The sequence below is a fragment of the Sarcophilus harrisii genome, chromosome 3, assembly GCF_902635505.1.
Source record: "Sarcophilus harrisii chromosome 3, mSarHar1.11, whole genome shotgun sequence".
Lineage (NCBI taxonomy): Eukaryota > Metazoa > Chordata > Mammalia > Dasyuromorphia > Dasyuridae > Sarcophilus > Sarcophilus harrisii.
In genome coordinates this window covers 606,395,297-606,407,331 of record NC_045428.1, presented here as the reverse complement: position 1 = coordinate 606,407,331, position 12,035 = coordinate 606,395,297, and the positions used below count along the sequence as shown (strand labels likewise).

General features: G+C 39.3%; 1 protein-coding gene across 1 annotated transcript; it reads right to left on the bottom strand.

Annotated features, from left to right (window-relative positions):
* Positions 1-3,794: 3,794 nt before the first annotated feature.
* Positions 3,795-6,523, bottom strand: LOC105748992 (zinc finger protein 347). The gene has a single exon (XM_031964056.1). The coding sequence runs from the start codon at positions 6,351-6,353 to the stop codon at positions 4,656-4,658; it is 1,698 nt and encodes a 565-aa protein (XP_031819916.1). The 5' UTR covers positions 6,354-6,523; the 3' UTR covers positions 3,795-4,655.
* Between the last annotated feature and the right edge of the window lie 5,512 nt (positions 6,524-12,035).

Genomic DNA, 12,035 nt, shown 5'->3' with positions numbered 1-12,035 from the left:
ATTGCTTCCCTTCTAATCCTGTCTGCATTAGTTGGTTTCACAAAAACTTTTTAACGTAATATAATCAAAATTATCTATTTTTCGTGATCAATAATGATCTCTAGTTCTATTAATTATGCTTAAATTAGGTGAACTAATCCCTCCATTCTTGTGACCCAGAATAGTTTCCAGAGCATTCTTCTAGGCAAAAATGAGAAACATCAGCAATGACGTTCATTGGTTGGACCATTTTGAGACCTTCCATAGACCTCATGGAAAGCTATCCTGCATCAAAAATAGGCAACTTCTCATAAAGCAATGTGTATTAAAAATAAATTAACATACAAAAAAATTAGGCAACTTCTGCAGAAATAGGGAATGTTCATGGATAAGCAACACTCAGGGTTTGAGATTTCCAGCCCCAGTTACTACCTATCACCTATAAGGTACAGCTTTGTTTTGAATACAAATGAGGAACTTTGCTTCCTAACTAGACAGTGTACAAAGTGAAGTTTTCTACCAGCAGATTGGTTGGAGCAAGCAAGTTGTCAGCCTGCACAGAATCTCATACAAACTTCTTTGTTTTCATGAAAATAAATCTTTCCCCCACCTCTCACTTTCCAGCCCCCACTCAGAGCTAAAAAATAAGGAATTGATTTATAATTGGGCAATCTGTTACAAGACAGGAACCTAAGCAACTGGAACAATGGAGGTATTCTTGATAGAAATGCAGAAGTTCAGGAAGGAAAAAGACTTGGAGAAATGGGTTCCGTATTGTTTTATTAAAAAGATCATTGAATCCATGGATTTGATGAGACTATTGAGAGTGTTTAGAAAGAGAAGAATAGAAGGCCCCAAAATTGTGTGGGGAAACTCCTCAGTTAAGAAATTGGAGATGGTGGTGTTCTCTTCTTTTTTTATAATATATGATGGTTCTCTGTGAGAGCAGGTTCTTGGGGAGGTTTTCTGGAGGCAGCCTTAGTATCAGTTCAGATCAATAATCAGCTCAAATGCAGCCAGTTGATAAAATCCAAATGTTTATTTTCTCTTTCTAAGTTTTGTCTCTTTCCTCCAAGAGCTCTTGCAGCTTGTCTTTTAGCTCTTCCAGCTTCTGCCTCCAGCTCAACTCCAACTCATGGCTTCTCAATCTCCAAATGACTCTCCCCTCTCAATCTTTTCAACTGAACTCTCCTGACGGAGCTCAGCTGTTTTTATGCTCTTTTAGGATGTAAACTCAAAGGTTGACTCCTCCTCTGAGAGTGGTATTAAGGGAGGTGTGAACTTAGATATCTCATACTGAACCCTGAAATCTCCCAAACGTGTGAACTAATGTGTGAACTCTCAAAGGTGTTAAGCATTGTTTCTGTCAATACTAGTGACTTAACACCTTGTAAGGATTTGCTCTAATATGTGAACCAATAAGCATTGCATCAATTCCATTGAGTTAACACTAGGATTTTAATAGATGATGATCCAACCAAATAGGACCAGAGAGAAAGGAAGCCTGTCAAGAGTAAATCAAGTCAGAGACCTGAGGAAAGTAAGAAATTCCAAAAAGAAAGGGATGGGGCTGGCTAGTGGTCTCAAAGATGGAAGACACTATGTTTTCTGATCTGTGTTCTCCCAGTTTTCCCCACCAGAGACACAAGAATTTTCCTTCAAGGACTTAGAACTACATGAATTATTTGCTCAGAAAGAGCCTAGCACCACTTTGGGAGAACTGCTCCAAAGATGAGTTGAGCTCTTCCTTCCTGATGCTTCTCCAATCTGTCTGTGCTCCTCCCACATCCAATCCATCCCCTTCTGACTTCAGCTCCTGGATGTCCTCAGACAAAAATGTAACTCTTGCCTTGTTGGGCCCATTAACCTCCATCAGCTTTTTTTTCTAGGCTTCTGCTCCAGACACACTGGCCTCCCACTCTGTTGGGAGCCACAATCTCTAACCTGATTGGCAAAGACCAGCACTGAGATCAAATGTGCACAGTACTCATAAAGGAACATTTCCTTCTATGAGTCTTTTCTATAAGTCCTATAATAAGGTCTATTCCTTCTATAAGTCCATTAGTGGACTACTATTTCCTATATTATGTATAATTGGCTTGATTACAGCACTAAACATTATCTAAAAAAATCTGATGACAAGGGGAATTTGGGCAAGTTAACTAAAAATGATTCCACATGCATATTCTATCCTAATAAAACTAATCTCTCACTGAGACAAATGATAAAGGCGAGAACACTATGGAAATAATAATAATGGTGTTTACCAACTTAGACTCAGAAAAGATCAGTATGTCTAGGAATCAATAGATGGTTAAAATATAACTGGAATTGCCCTAATTGTCTACGTTCCAAGTCAGGGAAATAGAAGGATCAAACAATCCACAGAATTGACAAAGAAGACATAAGTAAACTAACAAAATTCACTAACATTTAACCTTGCATTTACCTTTCATTATTAGCTTCACTTAATGTAATCAATAATTAACATTTTACCTTAAAAAGTTAAATACTAAATGTCAAATATAGTAACATATAAAGGTCAATAAGTGAGACACATATCTGAAGACTATGTTGACCTAAAGAAATGTATATGTAATCAAGAAAATTGAATGATCATGATATAGTATAAAAATAGTCTGAAGGAACCTGAGGGCAAAGAAGCATTACTTCCATCAATTCCTCATTCAAGCTACCCCACGATTCCAGTCTTCTTTTGACTCTAATCCTATTCCTCCTGCTCTGCTCCTTTGGACCCCCTGTAGAGGCTAGACCCCCTGCACCACTCACTCTTGCCCTTTCAGTAATAATCGATCTTCCTGCTTGGTACCACAACTAGGGCTGTCCCTGTGCCCCAGGTGCTGCCTGCCTTCCACCTCTGCCTCCCTTCTGGGCTCTGCTCAGAGGCTACTTCTGCTAAGAGGCCCTTCCTGATTCCCCAATTATTACCCTCTCCCCAAACCCAACCCACTTTATATAGATGTCCCTCTTACCTGTATCAGGTTCCCCAGGGTTCATGGTTATGCTTTAATGCCCTCTTCTGCCTTATGGGGTGTCTTACCCCTTGGCATTTCTAAATCCCTTTTTCTTTATTAAAGCTCATATGGATTTAATCTGCCACAGCAGCATAATAATTTTTTTCCTTTGCCTCTACAGCTGCAGGTCATCTAAACTTAGAATTTCTTTTGATACCCCTCACCATAACCCCAATATACTTTTGGGGTCCTAAACTCCGTTTCCCCACTATGTGGTGACAGGCCCTCATCACATTTGACCTGGTGCCCTATCCATTGCACCAACTAACTGCCCCATCACAACTTGACTTTTATGAAAATGTTTTGCATAATTTCACTTGTAATTTCTTCATTGTGGGTGAGAATAAGGGAGAGAACGCAGGACTCAAAAATCTTAAAAACAAAGGTAAAAAGAATTAGGTCTGAATGTAACTGGGGGAAAATATTAAATAAATGAATTATTTTTTAAAAAAAGAAAAGGGAAGCCAAAATTCCTCAAAAGTCCTAAAGCCTTAAGGAACACAGAGAATGAAAAAGGTCTAATTGAATGTAAGTTCCATGAATCCAAAAATAAAAGATTTGAATAATGAGAAAGATAAAGAAGAGAATAGGGAAAAATCTTTTCAAGGGAAAGGCACAAAAAATGAAATTAATCATTTAATTAAAGGGGGGCAGTGAGGTGGCTCAGTGGATAGAGCACCAGCCTTAAAGTGAGGAAGACCTGAATTCAAATCTGTTCTCAGATACTTAACACTACCTGTGGGACCCTGGGCAAGTCAGGCAATCCTAATTGCTTCAGGAAAAAAAAAAAGACTAGGAAAGGGGACTCTACCTCAATTTTGAATGAACGTCACTGAAAAATAAAAGACATGATTAGACACCAGAGATTAGAATGGAAAAGATTTATGGCATCTTCTAATTAGCAATGGCTCAACAAAATATTTGATGCAGATATATTTTGGGATTAGACAGAACTGGAATTTTACATTGATTCCCATTTATAATGGGAAGATTTGCTTTTTTGGTCATTCTCTATTTGAGAGGTAGGTGAGAGAAGTACAAGAATTTTTTTCATATAAAAATATTTGTTTTTAAAATAAAAGTAAAGTGTAAAGTATAATTTACAAGTGTAGCTAGGATAATTCTTGATTCAAGATACAGATTTAAAAGATGTCATGAAAATAATTTTATGATTTCTTGTAATGAAGTCTTCAACGTTGGTGAAAATGACAACAGCAAACCATCAATATCTGATTTCTTTTTTAATATTGAAATTCATACAAATGGAATCAGATGAACATTTTTAAATTTACACAAAACAGAAAAATATGTCAAGAAACAAATCTGCAAAGCTTGAATTTCTTTTTTGAGTAGTAATGAATTCAATAAAACATTTTTCAAAGCTTTCTCAGTCCTTCTGTTCTACTCATGTATCATTACAGTAATAATCCCTTCCTTATTATTTTAGATTTGAGGATGAGAGGACGAACAGTCCCATGGTTAGTATATTTCCCACTATTATCCTCTCCTATCCAACATAGAAAAAATACCAACAATCACCAAAAAAAAAAAAAAAAAAAAAAAAAAAAAAAAGGTTTCACTCCAGTGTGGATTCTCTGACTGGCAAGATGGGAGCTGCATCTAAAACTCTTTCCATAGTGATTAGGTTTTAAAAGGTTTCTCTCCAGTGTGGATTCTCTGATGTTTAGCAAGATGGGAGTTGCGTTTAAAAGCCTTTCCACATTGATTACATTTAAAAGGTTTCTCTCCTGTGTGGATTCTCTGATGTGTAAAAAGACTACCAGAGAATCTGAAGACCTTTCCACACTGCTTACATTTAAAAGGTTTCTCTCCAGTGTGGATTCTCTGATGTGTAACAAGACGGGAAGAGAATCTGAAAGCCTTTCCACACTGATTACATTTAAAAGGTTTCTCTCCAGTGTGGATTCTCTGATGTGTAGCAAGATGGCCACTTCGTTTAAAAGTCTTTCCACATTGACTACATTTAAAAGGTTTCTCTCCAGTGTGGATGCTCTGATGTTTAGCAAGATTGGAACTGTTGGTGAAAGCCTTTCCACACTGATTACATTTAAAAGGTTTCTCTCCCGTGTGGATTTTTTGATGTCTGGCAAGATGGGAGCTGCGTCTAAAAGCCTTTCCACACTGATTACATTTAAAAGGTTTCTCTCCACTGTGGATTTTCTGATGGTTAACAAGACTGGCACTGTGTGTGAAAGCTTTCCCACATTGATTACACTTAAAAAGTTTCTGTCTAGTGTGGATTCTCTGATGTGCAACAACACTGGAAGAAAATCTGAAAGTCTTTCCACATTGATTACACTTAAATGGTTTCTCTCCAGTGTGCTTTCTCTGGTGTAAAACAAGATTGGAACTGTATGTGAAATGTTTTCCACACTGATTACATTTAAAAGGTTTCTCTCCAGTGTGGATTCTCTGATGTGAAGCAAGATTGGAGGAGAATCTAAAAGCCTTTCCACACTGATTACATTTAAAAGGTTTCTCTCCAGTATGTTTTCTCTGATGTAAAGCAAGTTGGGCACTGCGTCTAAAAGCCTTTCCACACTGATTACACGTAAAAGGTTTCTCTCCAGTGTGAATTCTCTGATGTCTAGCAAGATTGGAGGAGAATCTGAAAGCCTTTCCACATTGATTACATTTAAGAGGTTTCTCTCCAGTGTGCTTTCTCTGATGTAAAGCAAGACTGGAACTGTGTGTGAAATCTTTTCCACATTTATTACATTTAAAAGGTTTCTCTCCAGTGTGGATTTTCTGATGTGTAGCAAGATTTGAGTTGCATCTAAAGGCCTTTCCACACTGATTACATTTAAAAAGTTTCTCTCCAGTGTGGATTCTCTGATGGGCTGAAAGACTGTCACTGCGTGTGAAAGCCTTTCCACATTGATTACATTTAAAAGGTTTCTCTCCTGTGTGGATTCTCTGATGTTCTGCAAGCTTGTAATTATACCTGAAAGCCTTTCCACACTGATTACATTTAAAAGATTTCTCTCCAGTGTGGATTCCCTGATGTCTAGCAAGATGGGAGCTCGATCTAAAAGTCTTTCCACATTGATTACATTCATAAGCCTTCCGTCCAGTATGGGTTTTCTTATGTTTTGCTAGACTGGAGATATCACAATCACTCTTTGGGTATCTATCTACTTTGAGAATAAAATCATTCATTTCCTTCAAATTGAAGTCACAGGGACCATCATCCATGAATCTTTGTAGGTCATGTTCTTCCACAAAAATTCCCAGCTTTTTACTCATTTCATTTACTGTGAACCCAGTTTCTACATCTGAAGAAGACAAACAAACATATATATACAAAAAGACATACATACATATATAAACACAAATAGCAATGTTACATAAGAGTCATTGCAGCTTGTCACCAAACTAACTATATAAAACTTCACAGGTGTACTCACTGAAAACAATGGCTTTTAACACCCCAAGTCATTTTTTAAGAAAAGACATATTGGAGGGACCTAGGTGGTGCAATGGATAGATAGAACACCAGCCCTGAAATCAGGAGGACCTGAATTCAAATTTGGCTTCAGACACTTACCACTTCCTAGCTTTGTGACCCTGGGAGAGTCACTTAATCCCAATTGCCTCAGTAATAATAATAATAATAATAATAAATAATTTTTAAAAAGAGAGAGATAATATGTGAGATGTGCATCTCCAAGTACTGGACCAATCAGAGACTTATATCCTCTCCCAATGAAATATACACATTCAGCAAAGGCAGGGCCCCAAGGCCAAGATGACAACTAAATGCCAGTAGATTATAGTCTTCTTTGTGCTGGAACAATTTTTGCTAATTTAGAGGGAAAACTGAGCCAACACACAATTGAAAATTGTAGAGCAGATAAAGAGTAGACTGCTTTCAGAGATTTGTTGGATAGTAACACATTTACTCATCTGGGAAAAAAATAAAATCCAAATTGGTTTGATGAAAATAATGGGGAAATTCAGAAGGTATTAAATGAAAAATAAGAACTCTCCAAGATTTCCAAGATTACAAGTACTTTAGATTATCTATCTCTAGGAAGGCGTGTTTAACGATCCCAAAAGTATAAACAAAGGTAACAGATATGTTGGATTTTTGGCCCAGTAAATAAAGGCAGATAAATTTCATTTTTACATTGAGTATAACAAGTCAAAGTTCTTTTATGATGTTTTGAAGACTATTTATGGACCAAAGACCTATCTAAGCTGCCCAGTGCTGATACAGCTACATTAATTATTGATAAGGATGTGATCATGGAAGAGATGGGCTGAACTGTTTGATAAAGTTCTCAACACACCATCATCAACCATTGCTGAAGCTATTAACCATTGCTCTTAGGTCGTATTCCATTCCTCTTTAGCCATTCATGACTTGATGGCATCACCAGAGTCTCTAGCTCTTTCTCACCCAAAAAGAGAACTGCTATCAATCTTTTAAAACATATACATGTGTTTATTTTTTCCTAATTATCTTGGCAAACAGATGTTATAGTATATTTTGGAGTCAAAGAATATACACAGTTTTATAAGTCTCTCGTCATAATTTCAGATTGTTTTCCAAATTGAGTGGATCAGTTCATAATTTCAGCAACAATATATTAGTATCCCCAACATGATATCAAAATGATATTTTTGATTTGCATTTCCCTAATCAATAACAAGTTAGAATATTTTTTCATAAGGCTGTAAATAGTTTTAATTTCTTCATCAGAAACTACCTGTTGCTGTCCCTTTCAGTATTGAGAGAAGAGATCTTCATCTGAGAAGTTTTCTCTAGAACAAAGAAAGCCCTTTGTTGTTCTCCTTCAATCACCTGATTCTGCCCTTCACTGTGCCAGAGGTGAAAGCTTCGAAGGCTAAGACCCCAGGCCAAAGCACATGTCCCCAGTCTTGCTCTTGGATAACTTAGCAGAGTCTGCCTAGAGTGCATAGCCCATCATTTGGGCCAAATCTCTACCTAGGGAGATAAGATCCTTCAAAGATCCTCTTAGGGTCCTGATAACTTCTTCATTCTTAGTCACCTTGGGGGCTCAAAATGAATTGTGAGGCATTTATTTTTTGTTTTAGGAAAGAGTGTTAGGGAGCTAAGTATTTCCTGTCCTATAGTGCCATCTTACCAGAACCCTCTCCCATTCAATTTAGCATATTTTCAGGGAGTTTACCTAACAAATGTGGCAGTAAGGTCAGCTACTTGACAAGGTAAATTATGTTATCGAAAAAGGCTCCAGCGAAGACCAAAATGGATGGAGACTTGGTGTACTCAGGTGACTGAGCACTCAAACCAATTCCTGGCATACAAAACAGTTTGGATCACTTCTGTGCTGTTTGTGCTCATTTTGAACTGATGAACACCAAGAAAAGAAAGAAAATGGTCCTTACCCAGGGACAGCAAGTTCTGGACACTCTCCAGCATGACCTCCTTGTACAGCTCCTTCTGAGAAGCGTCCAAGAGCCCCCACTCCTCCTCAGTGAAGTCCACCATGATATCCCTGAATGTCAGCAACTCCTAAACCATCAAAAGTCAATTGATTTAATGCTGAAAGGACCTCCAAAATTCATCTACTCCAACCCTCATCAACGTAGAGGAGGAAAACTGAAGCAGAGATGGGAATTTGCCTAAAAGGCATAGAACCTTTAGGAGTATCAGAGCCCACATTTTGAACCAGGCATTGAGAGTCCAGTGGAATATTGAGAAAAGCATTTTCCATTTGAAATGACATTCATGTTGCTAATACAGGCTGGAAACATACTTAACTACAAAATGCCTCTCCCAATGGAATCAGGGAGAATATATGAATTCCATAGAATCTGTGGAGGTGAAAGAGCGATGATGCGACATCACTTCCAACAAGAAGGGTCTTAAGTGATTATATATTAAAAAAATTCTATGAAGTTTTTTCCAGAACCTGGTAAATACTGTGTACTCTGGGAAAGAAACCATTATCAGTGATCACTGAGGAGAGAACAAAGAAATCATTTAGCAAATGTCCTATGAGTCTAAAATGAAATCTAAACTAGATGGAAGCAGGAAAAGAATTTTAAAGAGAATCTGGCCTCAAGTAGCTGATATGAGACTCTTTCCAGACAAGTGATAAAACTTTATCTCTTCTCAAAGTGAACTTATTAATGGAATATGTTCTGTGAGAGGTAATTAATTGGGACCCTACCTGTCTCCCAGAAATCCAGTGCTGTGCTTGCACTCCCCAGGTAGGTCTCAGCCAGAAGGTCAGAGAGGTCAGGCGGCAGACCTGGATTCTAAGTGTCCAGCCTCCAAGGAACAAGAAGGGGCCTTTACTTCACTCAGCCCTCTACAGCCCATCCAGAGGTCAGGCTACCCTAGCTGGGGAGACCTTTGAACCTGCCCAATCCTTATTCTGTGACTGCTTCCTGCTCATTATTTTTTGCCACCCAATCCCAATCTCTTTCCTTCTTTAACTCTGGGACATACAATCATGTCCCCCAAAGCTTATGACTCAGACTTTTACATATCTAGTAAGAGTTTTCCAAAGTGAATTTTGGAGAAAACATCACTGACTTCATTTGATGCTATGCTGATGTCCCCTTCAGTATCTCTCGTCTCCCAATCACTTTCAGCAAACTCAGAGCACTCACTTCCAGTTATTTTTTTCTTCCTGTGTTTTCTTGCTCTGACATAAATAACTATGCTAAAGACTTCACACTTGAATTCACATTTTCTTCTTTTGATAAAAATATACTTTTCAAGGAAAGCAGAAAGATGGGAAATGAGCTTCACTGCAAGTATCTCTGATAAAGGCCACATTTCCCAAAGACATAGAGAGAACTGAGTCAGATGTGTAAGAATAAAAACCATTTCTCAATTGAGAAATGACCAAAGCAAATGGAACAATTTTTAGATGAAGAAATCAAAAATAATGTAGGAAAATGAAGTGCTCTAAGTCACTTTTGATTAAGGAAATGCAAATAAAAACAACTCAGAAGTATTAACATCTCTATCAGATTAATTAATAAGATAAAAAATGATCAATGCTGGAAACAGTGTGAGAATACTGGGATGCTAGTGCACTGAAGAGGAATTATTAAGTGATCTAAGCTTTCTGGAGACCAACTTGGAACTATGAACAAAGGGCAACCAAACTGTGCAAATCTTTAGATCTAACAATAGCACCTCTAGGTCTGTATTCTACAGAGATTACAAAAAGAGGGAAAGGGCTTATATGTGTAAAAATATTCATAGCAGCCTCTTCCAGGAGGCAATATTATGGAAACTGAGGGAATTCCCATCAATGAGGAAATGGCTGAACAAGCTGTGGTATATGAATATAATGAAATAGTATGGTAAAATAAGAAATGCCGAACAGGCAGACTTCAAAAAGAACTAAAAAAAACAAACTGAAGCAAACTGAAATGAGCAGAGCCAGGAAAAGATTGTATACTGAATCAGCACCAGAGTGTGGTGATTACTATGAAGGACTCTGCTTTTCTCAGGAGCACAAGGATCTAAAGTAAATATAAAAGACTCAAGAAGGAAAAGGCTTTTTACACACTAAATAAAGAACTGAGGGACTCTGAAGGTGATTGAAGAATATATCTGTTAGTTACTTTATTCTTTTTATCTCCTCTTTGGATCTGTTTCATTTTTCACAGCTCTGATGAATAAGGAAGCATGTTTTAAAGGACGGCATGTTTATATCTATATCAAGTTGCCCACCATTTTATTAGGAAAGGATGGGGAAAAATTTACAATCCAAATCTTACAAAGGTGAATGCTACAAAATGTCATGCCATGTAATTGAAAACAATTTAAAATAAACAAGCAAATGTATCTTTTTGTATCTGGATCCTAACCTGATCTTAGCTAAAACTTCTTTCTAACTGGTTAGGAGACCCAACAGATGCTACCCAAAGACCAGGTCATGTAAGGAGGAGAGACTGTGTCTGTGACATCTGAGGAAATGTAACCTCCCATTCATGAAGTCTCTCATGCCCTGGAGTGGATAAAAAAACCACAGTTTACTCTCTGGCTGGACCCTGAGCTCCCTAACTATCCCTACCAAGGACCCTGACAATTCCCACAACAGGATCAAAGAGAATGATTTTTGTGGCTCCGGCACCACGGCAGACACCCAAACCCCCCCACTTCTCACACCTCAGTTTCTCCGCCCCCAGGGGTTGGCCTCCTGGCTTATGTACCGGGACTGCCAGTGGCCTCCTCCCTCACCTCCTGCTTCCCTTCCACTTAAATTCTCCTTTTTCCAAGCTTTTTGGTCCCAAACTGCTGAACCTTCCCTGAGGTAGCTCCCGTTTCTGCCCACGGGTGTGGACACGCTCATGAGATTTTCCTCCCTGGGGGCTCCCTTGAGGGCAGGATATTTTTTTTTTTTTTATCTTCTCTGTCCTCCATGGTTTCTTTGAGCTTCCCAGAGGGGCCATTTTCTAAACTTTTTTCCCTATTAAGACCGGTAAAGCAAAGGGGGATCAGGAGGTCCGGGGGCCCTTGTGGTCTGGGGGGGGATGCCCTGCTCCGGCAGGGACCTACCACCTGGGACAGGGGCCCCTGCCGGGGGGCCATTCTCGTTCCGGGCTTGGTCCCTGCCAGCTGGGCTGGGAGGAGAAAGACCTCAAGAAGGACGGTTGAGCCTTCTCTGCCCAGGCTGGGAGCAGAAAGGTTTCAGGATAGGGACAGTGGGGAGAGGTTTCATCCCAGGAGGAGGCAGAAAGATCTGAGCCGAGGGAGGAAATCACCTGGGGGGCAGGGAACCTCCCCCCCACCTCGACACTGGGGCCCCGACCAGGGGGCACCCCAGGGCCAAGACCAAGGTCCCGTCCCTAAAGGCCAGTGTGACCCCCCCCGGCCCTGCCTGCCCAGTTTTCCATCTTAACAGGGGCCCCACCTCCCAAGGTCCCGGAAATGATGACAAAGGGTGGGACATAGGAAAATGGTAAGGAAGGGGTTGGATGGGAACCCGCCCCCCTCCTGCTTTGCCTCCTCCAAAACAGGAAAAAGTGCCTTTGGGGGGGTTGTCT